At 44.3% G+C, this 20,702-nt stretch overlaps 1 protein-coding gene across 1 annotated transcript in view; it reads left to right on the plus strand.

Moving 5' to 3' along the window:
* The window catches only part of LRP1 (LDL receptor related protein 1), a 321,217-nt gene that overhangs the window by 25,755 nt on the left and 274,760 nt on the right, over nt 1–20,702 (plus strand). Inside the window, 1 exon segment of the mRNA XM_080996568.1 lies at nt 6,888–7,013. Within this exon segment, the coding sequence (XP_080852694.1) occupies nt 6,888–7,013 (126 nt within the window).

A 20,702-nucleotide genomic window follows, 5' to 3' on the forward strand; every position in this document is an offset into this window, starting at 1 on the left:
GAATGCAGTCGTAGGCTCTTTGAGGAAAGGGCTGGTCTAGGCCTTTTGAGAAGCCATATTGGGCCTATATTGTAAGGCTTAAGAGGCAGCTCTTTTGAACTGCCTAAAAAAGTTGAAGGGCACAATGAAAAGATAAGTGGAGTGAATTGGGACCCCCCTTTTAAGGCCCTTATCAGGATTGTTTGCTCAATGCAGAAGCCTCTGCTGTGCCACCTGACATCTGCAGGCAGGCTTTAGGTTTTTGGATTGAATTACTTGAAGCAACAGGAATGTTTAAAGCCCTGAAAATAGAAGTGCATTTCCCAAGGTTCCTACTGCTTTCCTGGCAGTCTGTTTAGTCTCAGGGATCAAAAGTTCTTGCAATAACAAGGGAATGTATCTTTGTCTCCCCTCAACGTGACAAATGTGGCCATGCTAAGTAGCAAAAAACAATAGGTGTGAGGAACCTTTGGCCCTCCAGATGTTGCTGAACTACCACGCCCAGCAGCCCTGGCGGCATGACCAGGAATTATGGGAGTTGCCGCAGGATCCCCACACCTGCGATAGAGGAATCTCCTCAGTTCCAGCACAGCCAGTTAATTTCTCTCAATTTTTCTTTTGAGGGGAGTGGGGACTTGCAGTCGAATGGTGGATTTTTCAAAAAGTTAAGTCATCTTTAAGAATAAATTTTGCTAGTGAGTGACGGGTGGGGAGGAAAGGAGACTTGAAACCCCGTTGTGGAGTGACAAAGATGAAAACAAGATGCTTACTCTTCCACCTTGCAGTAGAAATAGCAGCTTATTTCTACTTTTTTGTGCTCTGCCCACAAAAAGTATGTGGGTGTAACTTTGGACTCCTGGAAAAAACGAGTGTAACTTAGGGCTCCTGGGAAGAGTTAAAGGCAGGCTGATTTTGAGCTTTTGTCCGTTTGAAGTACCATCCTTCTCCCGCCTACTTTAATTTTCCTTATCCTTTTGGGGCATAAATCCTGTCTCAGGACTCATGTCCAGAGGTTCCTAGTATCCTCCAAACTCATTTTCTTTTGTTTCACTTTACTTTTGTTTTCACTTTACTTTTTTATTGTTTAGAAAAGGAAGCACTCCATTTTAAATTGCTTCCTGAGAGTGCTGGCTGTCCCAAAGGCTCTGTGCTCCTGCTACAGGATGTGAAAAGTGTGAATATCTTTCCGTTTGGAGGCAAGCACCTTACTTTGTTCTAGCTCCCAAACTTCCTCAAGCATCAGAGTATAATAACTATGGGTGATATTCAACTACCATATTTTTCACTCTATAAGACTCACCAGACCACAAGACGCACGTAGTTTTTGGAGGAGGAAAACAAGAAAAAAAATATTCTGAATCTCAGAAGCCAGAACAGCAAGAGGGATCACTGCGCAGTGAAAGCAGCAATCCTTCTTGCTGTTCTGGCTTCTGGGATAGCTGCGCAGCCTGCATTCGCTCCATAAGACGCACACACATTTCCCCTTACTTTTTAGGAGGGAAAAAGTGAGTCTTATAGAGCAAAAAATATGGTAAGTTTTACTCCAGAACACGCTCGCTGAAACGTTATTACTTTGATCAACTAATTCCATGGTAGCCAGTGCTTCCATACTACATGGACTTGAGTAAGATGCCCTTTTGCATTTCTTATACATTGTGCCTTAGAAGTGTATATACATGTAAGTGGCTCTTATATAATCGTAGAATTGTAGAGTTGAAATAAATGTCATTGACTTTTTTTTTAGTATCCAAATGAAAACTCAAATTTGTTTGTTGCCCATAGGGCAAATACTAACTTTTGATTCAATATTTGTATTCTGCTTTCTGAACAGTGTTGAGCTCAAATATTTTTTTTTTTTTTTTTTTTTTTTTTTTTTATTATACCCCGCCCATTTGGCTGGGTTTCCCCAGCTACTCTGGGCAGCTCCCAACCAAATGTTAAAAACACCATACAGCATTAAACATTAAAAACTTCCCTAGTATAGCAGCTTTTAAAAGTAGCAAACTTTTCTATCAATCTAATCATCTCAAAACCACAATGACAGGGGCAAGTTGTTGTTTTTAAGCCTCTCTTTGTCTTTCTTGCCTGCTCCCCACCCCCAAACAACTCCATGGCTATTTTAAATTGTAAATATCCTGTAAATACCCTATTTTTAATTTGTGTGTGTGTCATGTCTAGTCTAACCTTGGTAGACTACTTTGTTTTGGCCAACCCTGTGTATTTTTCTGCTTGTGGGATGAATTTTTCATCTCTGGGTCAGTGCATTTCTTGAACACGTTAAGCTGCCCTGTGCCAACTCAGATCATTGGTCCACCTAGCTTAGTGTTATATTCTGTATAGGCTGGCAGCAGCTTTCCAGGATTTGGGAGAGAAGACTTTGCAGTCTTACCTGGAGATGGGAGGGATTGAACCTGGGGCCTTGTCACTGAGCCATGGCCTGTTCCTGAAAACATAGTGTACAAGCTGTCCTGCTCCAGTCCAGGCATGTCATTAATAACTGTTTCTAATGCTACTTGTGGTACCTGTGCTACGCAGTGGCCATCCATTATGGCTCTACTACATTACATACCCATCTTAATTGTAGTTCACCCTCTATAAGGGACACATTATGTGCATTGCTTCGGGAAATTCTCTGTATTCAGGCACATTTGTGCTGCAGTGCATAAATTAGCAAAGTAGTCTCTCTTTTTCCTTAAGTTGTCATCTGTTACACTAAAGACATTTTTAAGATTTTTATATTCAATGGAAGTGATTTCATCAGATCATTATGATTCCTTCCTCACACATTAAACTTTGTGAATGATGTATTTTGTCTCTGTGTGCGTGTATCATCATCATCATCATCATGTTTGAGATGGAAGATAAATACTTACTAAAAAACAAACAAATGCTGCCTTAAACCCTAAACTAGGCCTAGTTTTCTCCAGCCAGGCGATTCTGTTTTTAGACAAGCAGGTAATTGGTCTCATAGCAGAATAGTGCTGGTGTGAATGCCAAGAACGATAGGGTAATGTCTGACTTCTGTGTTCCAGACCAGACATAACTGTACCAGATCTCTCTTTAATCATTTTTACTAGTTATAAACAGATGGGACATTTCATGCTGCCAAATAATTCTTTCTTTTTTTCAAATGGTTGCTAAAGTGTTGTTGTTGTTGTTGTTGTTGTTGTTGTTGTTGAACAAAACAGAAGTTTATTTCCCTTCTCACAGGTATGAAATTCTTGTGTAGGGGAAATGTGGTTGATTTGCTCCTGTTTTTAAACTTGGTGCTTCAGGTCTGATTCTTCTGTTCATTTTTGGATCAGCTGATCACCTCAGTAGATGAATTTAGTGATCATTTTCATACAATGCATATTTTCTTATTGATGCAGGGCTAAGGCTTAACGGTTTAAGGACAGGAGAGCAGACCAGAAACCCAGGTGGGCTCCAATACTGTACTGGAAGTGGATAGGAAAAAAATATATTTTGGGAGGTAAACTGCTAGACGGCAGGCGGCTCTGCACACCTCACCTCTATGACTCTTTTTACTGTTTAAATCAAACCAGAGGCTGACATTTGAAAAGGGGCTCATTGGGTTTTGCTTTGCGAGAGAGGCTTGGTGGATGTGACTGTCAAAGTTATTTTTCTTGATCTTGGGAAGGAAGTTCCCCAGGATAGATAGGTAAATTGGTCATTCCGCTTGGTCCTGGTTAGGCTTCATCTGGAGAACTCTGGTGTGGTATTCAATGGAAGTTTTACTCACAGCAGACCTATTGAAATTAATGGACCTGACTTAGTCAAGTTCATTCATTTCAGTGTGTTTAGTCTGATTAAATCTTAGCTGAATACCTCCCTCTGTTCAGTTTTGGGCCTTGTCCATTTAAAGACTGTAGAGATAGATTGTTGGAGAGGAGGTGTGACAGGAAAGCAACAAAGGTAATAAAAAGGTTGAAATGTGAGAGCCTTGAATGAAGAGGAAAGTGCGGGGGGGGGGGGCGAATGGGCATGTTCAGACCTGAGGAGGAGAAATAGTAGTTTTCAAATGGGCTTAAGCTACAGGAAGGAAGATTGAAGCTAAGTAGTAGGGAAAGTCTTTCTGACTATGAGATTATGCTGGGGAGCATGTTCCCAAGGTTGGTTTTAAAAGCTTTAACAATTGAAGAGTTTAAAGAGAAGCTGGAGAAATACCTGCTTGGGATGATTAAGTTATGGCTAATCTAGCTTCAGTGCAGCAGGAGCCAGCAACTAGATCACAGGTTTTCAAACTTTGCCCTAGTGAGCCAAGTTTTGATCCTTTCCAGTGTTACTGGAGACAAAGTGAATACAGTACATGGATCAGTTAGTGGCACAAAGGTTGAGTGGCCATCTGTCATGTACGATCTAGCTGAGATTTCTGCATTGCAGGGGGTCGGATTAGATGACCCTCAGGTTCCTTCCAGCTCTACAATTCTATGATTCCTTTGATCTGTGTCCTGGTAAACCAGAGCCGTTCTATACATAATGCAGAATGAGGTGGTAGAATGGTGGACTGTACCATTTCTGGTCACAGAGGTTGTGAATATTCCGAGTATGTGTAAATCTCCCTGCTTGTGATAAATTAGCACATCAAAGAGAGAGGAGGAGCTGTTCTCAATCTTTCCTAAGATATATTCCTTAAGACATACTGTATACAAGCAGGTTTTTTGAGGGAGCAGGAATAAGAGAGGTTGCACCTGACACCTCTCCCTAACGTTCTAGTTTTCTTCTTTCATTGAGCTTTTTTCTTGAGATAATATTAAAAAATGTTATCCCCTCACATTCAGTCTGTAAGCTAGCCCTATTAATTTCAGTAGCTCTATTCTGAACCAGTATGCCATACTGCCACCTCCCCTCCCGCATTACAAATTCACACGACCCTTTTACGATCACCAGAGTGCCTTCCAGGAAAGTGCCTGACGATTATAAAAAGGTTGTGCCAGAGCAGAGGCACTTTGGCACGACCCTTTTATGATAGTCAGGCAAGTTCTTGGAGGGTGCTTTGCCAGTAGTCAAAGGGTTGCACCAAAGTGTGGGATATAAAGATAGAGCAGTCGAGTCCAACATTGCCTGTTTGCTAGAATGGGCACGCAGAGGATGTGGCTTCAAACGGTCAAACCTGTGGGAGCCAACTCCCTCTGAGTATGACCAGGTAGATGGGCACGACCCAAATAAAAGGGCTGGGCGCTCAGCCATCTGTCTCTCTCACTCTCTTGGCTCTTCGCCTGCTCTTCACCAGCACATGGTTCATCCTTAACAAAGGATGTAGGCCCATGTTCAATTTAATCTTCAAATGTACCTGTAACTGCAACTTAAGCCTGCCTTCAGATTGCTGCTGAATGTTGTGGGGTGTAAGGGACAGTGATTACATGCTCAATCCCCTCCTTTTCTAGGAGAGATTGTTTATGATCGCCAGGCAAGATCCTGGAGGGCGCTTTGCCAGTAGTCAAAGGGTTGTGCCAAAGCACCTTTGGGAGCCTGTGCCTGCCGCCCCAGGAAGCGGTGAGGAGGCAGCGCCAGGCAAAGCTGCGAGGTGGGGAGCAAGCGAGTGGGCGGGATGGGTGGGGGTGTAAGCAGGCAAGCAGCAGCAGCAGGCGCACTGCCTACCAGCACCCTTTCCTCAAGAAATTAAGCACTGATTATGAGTAAAGCCAGAATATACCCCCTGCATGTGTAGAGCAAGCCTAAGAGAGGTAACAGCCACATGGGCTCAAGAGGGTAGAAAATCTAAGTGGCCTCCTTGACAATTGTCTAATAAAATGGACTGCTTTGTTTCCTGATGGCCTAGTCAAGACAGATACAATCTAGGCTGAGGAGAGCTATGTCAGTATGCCTGCTGTGCCTTTTTAGAGAAGCTCTTGACACATTTGAGGACCAGGCATTTTCAGTATGAGGTCATTTAGTTGACTGCATCTCCACCCCAATCCACTCAAAATTAGTTTTTAAATTTGACTAGAACTCTTAATTATTCAAAGCACTGGGCTAGAATAGCCTTTTAGTCCTGAATGTGATGTGGATTCAGATTTCTGACCACCAGAGTATGGCTTGGCAATCAAGAGTGTCCTGTGGGCTGCTGAACTGTCTTTGGGGTGATGGGGAGCAGCAGACATTGTAGGCTGCAGGGGGACTTCCCCTGATGGCCGTGAGATTTGAGGAGAGGTGATAGGCCAAGCTTGAAGCCCTTTCACGTGTACAATTATCAGAAGTTTGAAGGACAGGGTTCCTGCATTTCTGATAGTTTTACAGAATAGGGTTTTCTTTTATAAGTGCAGCTTGTTCTCCAGGGATGAGAAAAGCTGTGCCTTCTGCAATTTGCTCTTCTACTATACATCTGGAAAACGTAAAGGAATCTTATTCTCGTTTGCATATGTTTACCCTAGATACTATTTGATGTGGTGCATAAACATATTATATCTCCAAAATAAGTGAAATGTCTATTTATCCCTGATGGTTTTGATCTCTGATAGCTGGAAACAATAGCTTGACCTTAGTGAAGCTTGCAAGTTATGAGAGTACAGCTGCTGCTTCTTCCCCACCCCCTGTAATATGCCTTCATATCACCAGTAAAATAAAAACTGAAGGGTGCTGAGATCAATGGACCACTTTAGCAAACGGGAAATGGCTGTGGAGGCAAAACTGTGTGCAAGCCAATGCTCACAGGGAATATGGGAAACAGGAAGTCTTGTCCTGTTAAGAGATCATTTGACCCTGGTGGACTTTCTGCCTGATTTTCATAGCACTCTCTGTATAACTTCAATATTTAACACACTCAGAATGCCTGACAGATTGCAGATTTGTGAATATATATACATTCCAGCCTAAGCTTTCTAAATGAAGGGGAGGGGATGCTTGAAAAGGGAGTTGGGGAGGAAAGAAAAACACAACAAGAAAAAGTGACCCTATTATTTCTTTAGTAGAAGACTCCTTCAAAGCAAAACCTCCCAATTCCCCGCGTGCGGAATGGGTGCTGCAGCCTAGACCTACACCGCCCAAAGGGAGAGACCTGAACGCTTGGAACCGACTCAAGGACCAGTCTTTTGGTAGGAAAAAAACATTTTGCACGGATGGCCAGTCACGGTCAGCAGAGCAGAATGACTGCCACATTGTGTTCTCTTTCTGTCTCTCTCTCGTCTCTGTTTTTCCTGTCTCCCACTTCCATCGCAGATTACCCGCAAGCCTGATGTTCTCTGTATAAGCCTGATGTTCTGTGTGCTCTTTGGGGACATGTGGGAGGGTGGGGGGAAGAGTCGGGGCTATTGACTTTACTGTATGACATTTACTGATGTTGAGGACTTGTGGTACTGACATCAACAGATCCAGTTTTGCGTAACTTTGCACAACTGCCTTGGAATGGGAGAGCCCTTCCTGCCTTCCTATCTGCATTTCCAGGTTTATCCTTGGAGTTGAACTTCCTAGATATTGTGAGTTAAAATGTTCCTGCTATAAGGGATGCTTTGAACTGCAAACTCTTATATAGCAGGTGCAACATCCAGCTTAGGGATGGGGAAACTAAGGCCTGCGGGCAAAAAAATTGGATGTCTGGGCCTCTCTACCTTGGGACTCTGCCCAGGAGTATACCGTTTCTTCAGGTGACACACCTCACTAGGCCTGCTTGGGTGTTTCCCCCTGGCTGCAATGTGTTCTAGAACTCTGGCAGTGCTTCTTGCTTGCCTGGATGGAGGATAGATAGGAGTTGTGTAGAAACTAGCCTGCTGTACAAAGGTGAAGGTCACATTTGTGGCTCTCCTCACATTTGTCCCTGTCCTCACCTGCCACCGACATCTGGCCCTTGGAAGGGTGTCCGGAAAGGAAGGCGGTTCCTTGCCCTGCAGTTGGTTAAGAGGGGTAGTTTGACTGTCCCATTGAGTTTGGCTGTCCCTGTGCTCAGAAATGAAGCTGCAAGTGACAGGCCTTAGAGGCATTTCCTGGTTTGTTTTTTCCCCAGCAAGCGAGAGAGTGCTTGTTTGTTGGTCGCCATCATCCTCCTGCTCTGGATGCAAGACACCGCTGTGTGAGAGCTTTATTCATCAGAAATGCCTACTGCTTCCTTGCTTTCCTGCTTTGCTCCTGCCAAAAGCCAGTGGTGCTGGAGCACAGTAGCTGAGTTTTTGAAAAGGCTGTGTCTGGGTTTATTTAGTTTGTAAATGGGAGAGTTGTTCTGAGTCCTAGAGTCCCTTCTCCCCCCGCCTGGGTGGCAGAGTAGGCCAGAATTTGCAAAATTTCCAGCATGTTTTATTTATTTTAATTTTTGCAGGTTGCATTTATGTAGAGGAAAACCACACAAGATGTCTTGGCTAGGGGCTTATTGATCACTGTTGCTGCTGTTGTTTAAATATGTTCAATGCTTCTTCCAGCTTTGCTTCCAGAGCTCATTTGAGTTATAAGAGATACTGCTGGTTCATTTTAAATAAATTCCTGAAGAATAACTTCACACATTGCTGGTAAAGGAGGCGAGGTTGAGGTTGCAGTGGCAGAGCTATTAAGGGGATTTTGCTGGTTTCTGTTCCTCACTGTGGCAGCTAACTCTCTGCCTTTGTGTGGCTTTGGTATGATTCTCCATGACCCATGGGAAACCAAAGGCAGTTTTCCACCTTGCTTTGAAGGACATAGGTGTGCTGTCACAAGCACTTTAAAGAACCATGAAGTTGCTTTGTGGTTGTTGCTTTGGCATAGCCTACATGTGCCCAAGTGACTGGTGGATTTAGAAAACTGGGAAACTGCTTTAGCTTACAAGTCCTGCCTTTTATGCTCCAGTGGATGGAGAATTGGATGGAGACTTGTGGTTGGCTCTGTTCTTTGGTCGTGGTTTCTCTGAGTCATCATACACAAGTTGTCTCTCTTGACTTGGATTTCTTGCTTGTAGGAGAGGAATAGCCATGGCCCACAGGTTGGTAATAAGGTTAGAGGGAGAAAGGAAATGATAGTATCCATCCTGATAACATCAAACTGGCAACATTAGATATAGGTGGCTGCACAATTTTACCCAAAAGGGTTCTTAACGAACCATCCCTTCGGGGAACAGACAGGGCGAAGCAGAATATATAAGTGCACACGATCACAGTGTGACCTTATGACCTTCGACAGCTTCATCCTTGTCCTTTTAATTATCCCAGTGATTTTAAATCTGTTTTATACTGTGATGCCAATAAAGGTATTTGATTTGATTTGATTTAGGTGGCTGTAGATGGAGTATCTTCTACTTGAATTACCTGCTTGTGTTTCCACAAAGGAGCAAAATAGTTGCTGTTCTTGATAATAGAAGGTGTGAAGTGAGGGTGCTCTTTGAGCATCATGTCATATATGACAGGAGTAAAAATGAACAGTCCCACCACTGCTTAGGAAGCAAATGTGGGTAGTGGTGGAAATTTTCCAAAAGGCCCTTGTGCAAGGGAGTACATGTACCTCTTAGTCTTCCAGAACAACATGCCCTTGCTTCAGACCGAGGCACATGAGCATGGCCTGCCTTCAAGGTTGGCTCTGCGGCGTTTGGTTCAAAGCAGGAGCAGACATCTGTTTGCCTTGAACAAAGCTGTGCAGAGTGTTCAGCCCAAGTGGCAATTTGCTCCAGAGTACATGGCCAGCAATGTTTGGCCAATGCCTAGAAGTGGTACAATTCTTCATAGTAAATTGATTTGTGTCAGTGTCCATTATAATCAAGGTAGGGAGTTTTAGGGACACGGGTGGCGCTGTGGTCTAAACCACAGAGCCTAGGGCTTGCTGATCAGAAGGTCGGCGGTTTGAATCCCCGCAATGGGGTGAGCTCCCGTTGCTCGGTCCTTGCTCCTGCCAACCTAGCAGTTCGAAAGCATGTCAAAATGTAAGTAGATAAATAGGTACCGCTCCAGCGGGAAGGTAAACGGTGTTTCTGTGCGCTGCTCTGGTTCGCCAGAAGCAGCTTAGTCCTGCTGGCCACATGACCACGCCGGCTCCCTCGGCCATGGCATAAAGCGAGATGAGCACCGCAACCCCAGAGTCGTTTGCGACTGGACCTAATGGTCAGGGGTCCCTTTACCTTTTAGGGAGTTTTAAGATTAAAAAAGAAGTCATACTTGCTGAGTGCTGTTGCCTTGCAATGTCATTCTGTTAGCTGTTCCTTCTCAGCACAAGTGGAACTGGGCTGGATGGACCTGCTTAGTTTTATTATGCAATTTGTGTAGCTGATGGGACATGATCTGTGCCTAACAACAAACCTTGGCTTTGTGTAGCAACTCCTGGGACACACAATAATTTCTCCTTCCTCTCTATTGCAGGACTTTTGCAGTTTGGGTGACACTTGGCTTTTATACACTGTGGGTCTGTTTACTGAGTCTTTTGGCTCCTTGGTTTTATCCCAGGCACCAGTCCTTGCATCTGAAATGCCTCATTCTTGCTTCAGCTGCTGCATAAGAATGATCCTCTCCTTGGCTGCGCCTGGGTAAAGGGATGGGCTGCTACAAAATGTGAAATGTAGGAGAATATGAGAGGCCTCTGGGAGCTTTTTGCATAGGGCTTTTGCTCTTTTAGATGTTTCTGACATCCAACCAGACCAGTAGGACAGATTCATAGTTAAGACTTCACATCCTTTTATGTTGAGGAAATATGACTATTTGGACACAACAATTCTCTACCAGTTCTCTCTTCTTCTCCCTGCTGTGTGGTGAAGATTGGGGGGAAAGGACTTTAAGGATGGGTTCCTGTCATAGGCATAACCATGATTTTTGTTGGGGTGGGGGCAGGCTTTTGTTAGGGGAAGTAAAACCTCAGATTTGTATTTATGTTTATTGATTTTGATTGACGGGGGGGGGGGGGAGACAGCTGCCCACCTTGGCTATGCCCATGGTTCCTATTACACCAGCTCCCTTCACTCAAGACTTTATCATGCGGGGACTAGTTTCCCTTTAGGCTTGTACATGGATCCCTTCTCCACCCAGTCTTTCCTGTGGTCCTGAACTGTGACCCTTGGATCGTGCTAATTTACCCTGTGCTGTCCCTGATCTGTTCCTAAAGCAATTCAAGGGCAGGGCTAAGGGTTTTTAACAACCCTATTTTAACATATCCGTAACAAAGGGTTTAAAAATAAAATCAGAATTCTCCCAATTAAGGGAATGCAATGGAAGCCATTTGTGAAGGTGCAGCAACTGGCACTGTGCAGGATTGGATCTTTCTACTTAACAGTTGTTAAACAGGAGGATATGATCCTGTGTGGTGGTGCTCCTATGTTAGCAGCTTCCCTCTGTGCAAGGGAAGTTGCTTGTGGAAGTGCAGCGCTGCGCAGGATCAGATCCTCCTGCTTGACAGGATCTTATCCTGCTTCTCACTTCAGAGGGTGATAAGTAAGCGTGGCCTAGAGGGAAAGGAAATCCCCCCTTTCTCTTGCAAAGAGGAAGCTGCCCATTAGTTTGCCCCATTTTTGCATTTTTTCCTTGTTCTCACTCATCCCTGCCTCTCCTTCCTTCCTTCCTTCCTTCCTTCCTTCCTTCCTTCCTTCCACCCTGGGTAGATCTGGCCTGCTCAGCCCGATCTGTAGCAATCTGGGTATGTCTCAACCTGACTCAACCAAAGTCTGAATCCTCCCAAATAGGCCTGATTTGTCTTGGGGTCCAGGCCTCAGCCAAATCCAGTACACCCCACTTCCCAGCCCAGCAGTGCCCTCCCCACACACAACACTGTTATGATTGTTTGGCAGGATTTATTATTATTATTATTATTATTATTGCTTTAAGTGTGTATCTGTATTGCATTAGTTGCCTAAAGACATTGACTAGGACATGATGGGAGTTGTACAAACACTTTGTAAATTACAGGTCACTTCCCAGCTGGATTTTGGGAGATGATCCCATGGTGGCATTTGGTGTAGGAGGCATTCACTTCCCTTGTTCTCCTTCTCCTCTCCATGGGTAGAGGGAAGAAAATAACATATTTTGGAAGATGGATCCTTCAGGATATTTACAGTACCATATGACTTGTTTCTTCTTGCAGTTTGTTTTAGCCTTTGCTACCTTGTGTGCTTCATAAATTGATGAGAACTGTAGTTTGCAGCCAGTCCTGAAGCTCAGTTAAGCCGCAAAATGAGGATAATAGAGGCAAATCAATTTCATGAATGGAAGGTTCAGGAGGTATTCAGAGAATCACAGAATTGTAGAGTTGAAAGGGACTGTGAGGGTCATCTAGTCCAACCCCCCTTCATTGTAGGAATCTTTTGCCCAACTTTGGGCTTGAGCCCATGACCCTGAGATTAAGAGTCTCATGTTCTACTAACTGAGCTATATTTTCTTTGCCTCTGAAACCTTTTATTTCACTTTGAATTATGAAGCTAATGAAGTCTCTCTGCTGCACTATAATTAATATAAAGCAAAAACTTGTCCGTAGAAGGACGCTACCAGTCCCATCCCAGAGAAGATGAAAATCAGGGCCTAACATTTTGGTAATTTTTAAAAGAAAATATAAGACACTGATGATCAGATCTTTAGAATTCTGCAGAGATTCTGCTTGGTTGACGGCATATCAAATTTTTTCACCCCTCCCCCCCGGCTTCAATTCTTATCCATCTGTACAACGAAGATAAGTTGTGTTTTGCTTATATGCCTTTATCTTGCTAACATGCACCCCACCACCAGTGTGGTGTAGTGGTTAAGAGCGGTAGACTCGTAATCTGGTGAACCGGGTTTGATTCCCTGCTCCTCCACATGCAGCTGCTGGGTGACCTTGGGCTAGTCATGCTTCTTTGAAGTCTCTCAGCCCCACTCACCTCACAGAGTGTTTGTTGTGGGGGAGGAAGGGAAAGGAGAATGTTAGCCGCTTTGAGACTCCTGAAGGGGAGTGAAAGGCGGGATATCAAATCCAAACTCCTCCTCCTCCTCCTCCTCTTCTTCTTCTTCTTCTTCCCACCAGTCCAGCGTGTCAAGACAGGACATCGTCTTTGCAATTTTCACACATATATATGTATGAAAGGGGTAGAGCATCTGCTTTGCAAGCAGAAGGTCCCAGCTTCAATTCTTGTATCTCTGAATCCCCAGCCAGTCTGTGTAGGGCATCAGTACTTAGACGGATCAATAGTCTGACTTGGTATGTTGCAGTTTTCCTGCCTTGCTACAGCACACAGTACAGAACTAGATCCTGTTGCAGCCTTGTAGGGGTGGGGGTTTATATTGAGGAATGGTTCATGTTCAACAACAGGATTAAATGTCACAAGGCCAACAGCTTGATTTACAGGATACCAGCATGAAGAATGTTAAACAAGTGTTAACTTCCATTCTGCTAGGTGGCTTAAAGGAGGGTGTTGCTTATTTTGTTGTACATGCACTTGCTGTCACGGATTGTTTGGACGCAGAGGAATGATGGGAGGAACCAGCTGAGGAACTACCAAGGGAAGAAGACTCAGTGCCTGGGGAGTGGTGGTGGGACAATGATGAGTGGTCACAGGGAGAAGAGGGAGAAGACTAGGAAGAGGTGTCTGAAGATGAAGAGGTAAAAGGGCTTAGTGAGCTGAGAGAGTCAGTGGCAGAAAGAGGTCCGGAATCAGACACTGAAGCAAGCGGGGGGGCGGGGGGGCCAAAAGGCAGAGATGAGTCAGGCTGGTGAAGAAGCCGGGATGTCTCTCCCTTCTGCTCAGACAAGCTCCCTTCCACATGGTTTCCCAGGACCAGAAGAGATACCAAGAGGGAGATGCAGGCGCAGTCCCCAATTGGTTGGGAAAAGCCCTGGAGAAAAGGGGGCTTATACACCTGGGGGAAGGTGGGGACTTTCACTCTCAGCAAAGACCTAAGGGGGAAAGACCTAAGGGGAGTTGAGTTGCTGTGCTTATTAGGCCCGACACTCTGCCAAATCTGTGAAACTTGTGTGTTTGCTGACAAAGAGTTAACTTGGAACGTTGGCTCACTCTTCTTTGACACTTGCTAATGTTTAACTCTTATCGCAAGTCAGGCCATTGGCCTCTCTAGCTCAGCAAGGTCAAGTGACTGGCAGTGGCTCTCCAGGGCTTTCTATTTCCCAGCCATACCTGAAGATCCCATGGATTGAGACTGGGGCCTTTTTCATGCAAAGCATGTGGTCTGTCAGTGAGCTGTGGCCAGCGTTCGAAACTCCCATTGTTCTGGGCACGTTTTACAACAGGGAATTTCATTAACGCGAGAAGTTTCTGAGCTCTGGGCGCAGTACTGAGTCTAAGATTTCAGATTAAAATTGCCACTGCTGCTTCCAGCAGGAAGGAGGACCTTTTCCTGCCACCCCACTTCCAACCACTCTCTGAAGACTGGAGAAGGGACCCTCATAAGAATATTAGGGGGGCGGGATAGGTGAAGTGTGGCTTTGTTTTTTGCAGTCTTCAGATGAGGACTAGACCATGTGAAAAATGAACATAAGATTTTAGCTGCAGTTCATTCATTTTCAGCTTTGTATTCTTGTTATAAAAAAAGCACACCTAGATACTCCATTGCAGAGCCCATAACCTAGGTTTAAGGTGCCATTTAGCCCCTTGCTTTCATATCTCAGTTTCTAACACTGGCTGTGGCCCTTCCGTTGATCTCTGTTACATGTTCACTGCAACCATGCTGGTTGACATCCTATTCCTGGAAGACAAAAAGAAGGTAATTACTTGCATTATTACAGTAAGGCCCCATCTGCATTATATATTTAAATTAGTATCTTTCATTACCCTTAGCAAGCAACAGTCCCCAGAAATCCTTGAGGAAGCTATGATTGTTTAAAGTGGCAAGATGCAGCTTTAAATGTATAGTGCAGATGGTGCCAAAGTTTTTAAAAACTGTTGTTGTTAAAATAATAGTGATGATGATAATGATGATGATAATAATTTTATTATTTATACCCTGCCCATCTAGCTGGGTTTCCCCAGCCACTCTGAGTGGCTTACAACACATAAAAAAATTGTAAAACATTAGACATTAAAAATTTTCCAATACAGGTTTGCCTTCAGATGTCTTCTAAAAGTCAGGTGGTTGTTTATTTTATTTAATTATTAAGATTTATGTGTTGTAAGCCGCCCTTCATCTTAAGATCTCAGGATGGCTCACAGAATAAAATACAGGATAAAAACAAGTAAATAAGTAAAACAAAGCAGCAAAACAATAATCCCCACTTCCCACAGAAACATTTAAAAGGCTGTAGAATATTAATCAGCTAAAAGAGAGTTGTTGTTTTTCAGAATAGCGAATCTTGATCTAAGAGCAGAAATGATGTGGAATCTATTCCTGCCCTTTACTTCCTGTCCTCTCATTTGGAAGAAACGATGCCTTAGTTTCTAATTTGTACCTTTCCGGCTTTATCTTTGGGCTCTTGGTCCTTAAAATGCCTTCCTCTGTTCCACGGAAGAGCTTGTTCAAAGGGCTTCCTATGCCTTGTCAAGTTGTATTTTAAACTTGTTCATGATAAGCTCATCAGTCTCCTTGATCCTCTTCCTGACTATCTGACTTTTTAAAAAGACTTTCCCACTTACTCTGAAGGAGAAAATTGAGGAATCATCTTGGGCATTGATGATAAACTGTGTGATAGCAGTGAGGTCATCACATTGCTGATAGTAACTCCTGCAAGGGAATGTGCCCACAAACTGGTACAACTGCTGAGTTACTACGATATATCAAGAATGGTAACCTTTCTTCTCCTCAGGCAGAGTTATAACTTGACCTTCAGAAGTAAGCAGACAACCCCTGAAGAAGAAGAAATAACAGTGGTATCAGGGTTTGCATATGAACCATGGATGTAATAGCTTGTTTGTAGTCCCACCGTGAAAATATCTGTATGAATTCTTGGGGCTATGATTTTGTTTGTTTCAGTTCTTCTTCCCAAACCCCACCCTAATGCCTGCTGAGTGCAATTTACATCACCCTCTGTTCATTCCTGTGAGATATCACTGTGAAATCTTACAGTTACCAGAATCAGCACTGACAGAGCAATCCTGTGCATGGCTAAGCTGAACCACACTGAGTTCAATGGGTCTTATCCCCTGGTGTGTATAGGATTGCAGTTTGAACAAGTCACTGTCTGTTTTAGGTCCCTGTTTAGGTCTCCATTTCTGGCTCACATGAGTATTAATGAACTAGGAGAGCAAATTCCTTTTCACATACTTATTTTTTATGTAAACGTATGTAACTTTAGAAGAAAGCCACAAAAGTGTATGCTTTAAAGACTTTAACTGGTCTCTGGTAGCATCCTTTAGCTACAGACTTCACTCCACTCTTTCAGCAGACATAAACCTTTATGGAAGAAGGTTTGAAGGCAAGTGTGTGAGTGTGGGTAAGAGAAGAAAGAAAGAAAGAAAGAAAGAAAGAAAGAAAGAAAGAAAGAAAGAAAGAAAGAATATGCCTGCATGCATGCGAAGGAGATGATTTTTATCAGGATTCATTTTCTCTTGGGGATGGAGGGAGTAGAGCACAGTGTTCTTTTTGGGATACATTACAAAGACATTTCCGTTGCACATTCCTCCCTGTATCTGTAACCTTTTAAAGGAAGAAAAGAGCAGTGTTGATTTAGGGAAAACAAAAAACAAAAACTCAGGCTATGTGAGATGCTTATGAGCTTCTTTCTAACTTGTGATTAGTCAGTACCACTTTCTACCCAGAGTTGTAGTCCTCAGACTCCTTAACATTTTAGGAGTGAGGTACTTTCTTATCAATGCTGTCTTCTTTTGAAGCAGCTAGGATGGGCAGCTCGCTTTTGGAGCTGATGTGTTGATTGAGTTGGTGAATGTGTCAGTTCAGATGTGAGAGTCTGTGTCCTTGTGCTCTTCCTTTTCACTCTTGTGCACCTTATTTCCATTCTACATTGTATCTTAAGCCACAGTTTCCTGAGATGTTCAAACCAAGAGAGTATGTTCTGAGTGACCCCTTTGATCCAGCCTATTAAACTATGGTTGGACATCACAGAAAGTGGTTTTGAGACAGTTTTATGGACGTATTATATGGTATTAAGGAAGGCAAGAGAGGGGAAAGAGGAGTATGCAGTGTGCTCCTGATTCAGCAAAGCAACGTTTCTTTGACCAGGATTGTTAAGTTTGAACTGAGCAGTTCAGAGAGGTAGCTTTGCTGGTGTTCCATAGTTTGAGCCTTGGGGTGGAATTCTGCTAATAAGTCCTGACAGCATAAGCTCTGCACAAGGACTTTGGCATACACAGTGAGACTTTCCCTCTCCCCCTGTGCCCTTGAAATTGTCTTGGAAAGGGAATTGGGAGAGTCCCTTGAGCATCACACGGAGGGAGGAGAGATGAGATTGTTGAGTCTGGCAAACCAAAATGTTCGCCCTGATGGAATGATGGGTATTGTATGACACTGAATTCCTCCTTTGGAGATTCACATCCTCTGTTCTGAGGATCATACCATTTCATTCTCAGTCCCCATACACTAGTGTTGTATCACCATTGCATTGGGATATCAACTGAGCATTGGCTTAATTAGGCCCTGTGCAGTGTTCCAATTTGATCCACGAGGCTGTTTTCCCCATACCATGCCCACCTGTCCTACACCTGATGTCATGTGAGGCAAGTAGAGATAATAATAGAATTGTAGAGTTGGAAGGAACCAGGAGAGTCACCAAGTCCAACCTCCCCTACAATGCAGGGATCTTTTGCCCGACATGGGGCGCGAACCCAAGACCCTGAGATGAGGAGTCTCATGCTCTAGCCACTTTGCTATCTCAGTCCATCTAGCTGCTAAAGTACAGCTGAAAGCTTTAAAGTATGTTCCTACTGGTTCAGCTAATAGGTGGGGTGAGCAAGCCCACTGGGATTGACTGTGCTGGGGAGTTCCCCATAGCACAGCCAGCCGCTGCAGAAAGCAGGACTTGAACTTTGTGCCTATTAACTGATAGGTGGTAACTTCAAGCCCACTGGTATTGACTGCGCTTCTCACTTCCCCTGGGGAACTCTGTGTAGTACTGCTGATCCCAGCCCAAATCTGAGTTTCAAATCAGTGCTAATCAACTGATTAGCAGTAATTTCAAGCCCTGCTGCTAGGCTTGGCTTTTCTTTTTTAGCATGGAAAAAAATGGCCCCATGTCAGATTGTTGACGGGTGGATCGCCCCCCCCCGCCAAAGTGTCTTGCCAGGGGTGTGGGAACCGAGGGATCCATCCCACTGGCCAGCTCCAGTTCTCAACCCCTGATACAAAGAGTCATTACAGCACAAACACAGTGAAGGAATTTGAGATTTGGTGGTTAGCAGCTTGAAATCATAAGCATCACCTACTCCTCTTGGGACTCCTTTGTTTTGCATTGTATCTGGAGAGTCAGAGCTGTCGAATGTAGAATTAAGATCACTGATGGTTTCTTGATGTAGGATTGCAGTCTTTTAATTTATTGAAGAGTCTCATATGTCTATATTTGTATGCAAACTGTACTACAGGAATTGATGGTGCCGGGCCTGAAAACTCAGCTGTATATTTTGGAAGTGTGTTGGTGTGAGGGGGCAATTAAGAGTTGTTGGGGGGATCTTGGGTGAGTTTTTTTTTATTGGGTTGCCTTTCCAATACAATTTTCAGAAGGCAACATATTAAAACCTGGTTCTTCATCTTCTAATCAATGTTCCCTGGAGTTAGAAGCCTCACAGAGTAGCAGGTGGATTGGAACATTTTCGGTTGTACACATGGGCTTAGCCAGGATTTCGGGGGGGGGGGAGCAGAACCGACGTGACTGGTCAGTTAGTTGATTATTTCTATTGTTTTACTTGATTGGGGGGGTTGCCCCCCATGGCTACACCCATGGTTGTACCCTACTAATGAACACATTTGAATCTTATGGACCTACATTAGTCACGCCCTTTAATTTTGGTGGATCCACACTTGAGTACAACATAGCACACTTGGTTTTGTGGGATTGTATCCAACTAATGCCCCATTCTGGGTGCACATGCTATCCCAGCTTGAGCCATATAGTCTTATTTCACCCAGCTGTTAAGTCAATTTTCCTGCCAGATGTTGAGCAGGGGAGAAAAAGCTGCTTTATTTGAAATGAGAGTTACAGCAGGCCTATATTTAACATTTTTGGTGGGTATTTCACTGGCAATTTCAGTTTATCCCATTGTACCTTTCAGCAGCAGGAGTTCTTCTGCTTGCTTGTAGAAAGGGGGGGAGGGTAGATAACTGGAGAAGTTCCTACGGGGTGTAAAACATTGATGGCATTCTGCATCATTTTTACAAGCCTCCGAGCTCCTTCTCTTTCTTAGCTTGCAGAAAGAAGTAATGTTTCATGTCTCCTGGAAGCTATTGCTGTGTTAGTAGACCCATGGGTGGGAAACCCATTTTCAGCTTGAAGACTGCATTCTGCTACAGGCAATCTTCTGGGGCCGGCAAGCCAGAGGTGGATGTGGTAAGAGGAAAAAAAATATGTGTGTGGCCAGAGGCACAAGTGGGTGGAGCAATGAATATGACTCTTACCTTACACTAGGCTATAATTCAGCTGCACAAAAATCAAGAGGTTTCTACATGCCCACACCCACTTACATCTCTCCCATCTTCCACCCAGACATGCAAAAAGCATGATCACAGTTTGAAAACACATTGTAGCCAGGCAAAACCACTCAAAAAAGCAGAGAGCAAAACTGGCAGGGGGTGTGGCGGTGGGGTGGCTTTAGCCTAGGAGAGTCCGGAGGGCTGGACAGAGAGTGTTAAAGGACTGTCTTCGGCCCCTGTGCCTGAGATTCTCTACTCCTGCTGTACACAATCTGGTCTTATACATGTGGGATTTCCAGATGGGGAAATGTTTGGAATGTGCTGTTCTTGCAGAGTCTTATTCCTGGAGATTCAGACTTACATTTGCTGTCAAATCATTATTTTGCAAGCAACCTCTGCAAATCAGAAAATGCAGTTCTCTTTGCCGCCCCGTTCCAGAGTGCTGTTGCAACAGAATGTGAGCAGAGGGGCTTGTGGTTATGGGAGGCGCCTCTTTTGGATTGTTCCCTCCATATCCCCCCCCCCCCAATGACACACTGCTGACTCCTACACATTTTCCTCCCTGTCCCCTTTTAATTAATTTACTGTGTGCTTCCTCTCTAAAGTGCTGGGAGAGCACACACATAGACCAGTGGAGAATGGGGTGTGTGAGAGATCCCCAGCGAACTTCTCCTGCAGCTACGAAGCAGCAGCTGCAGCCACAACCTTGATGGGTGGGAGCTACAGTTGTTGGGTGAGGAGTAGATGGAAAGTTCTCCCTTGTTCCATGCAAATACTGCAAGGGCTCTGGGGTAGGTCACGTGTTCTGTTGGGTGACTGTCGGTATATCTATGGAAGGCTTTTGTGGACAGAATATTGTGCCATTACCTTTGAATTGGGGCTTGCCCCCATTCTCACTTACATGGCTGTTGTCTGGAAGCACCATTCCCCAGCACTGCCGTGGTCTCCTGGAGCAGCTGTTCTGTGCCTTATGCTTTATCCATTTGTGGGTAACAGGATTTTGAGACAAGAGGAGGAGGAGGAGGGAAGATCCATTTCTCTCTCCCACACTTTTTATTTGTACAGAATCCTGTAACAGCTTTTAGCCCTGCTGAGTAGAGCCACATCAACCTTCAAGAGACACATGATGTACTGCATAGGGAAGCTGCTGCCCTAAAAGGGTCAGCAACCTGAAAAACAGCTTGGAGAGATGTGTGAATAGAATGAATGGTGCTGGGTGGTGGATAGAGATTGCAGGGTTGTTTTGAAGCAGGAGATGGCCCTATTAGTACCGCTACCCATACCTGGATGGAGCTGCTGCAAAAAGCCAAGGCAGCTGCCCAGCCAAAGCCATTTTCTTTCTTGAGATGGACATTT

The sequence above is a fragment of the Podarcis pityusensis genome, assembly GCF_964106645.2.
Source record: "Podarcis pityusensis genome assembly, chromosome: 2".
Classification (NCBI taxonomy): domain Eukaryota; kingdom Metazoa; phylum Chordata; class Lepidosauria; order Squamata; family Lacertidae; genus Podarcis; species Podarcis pityusensis.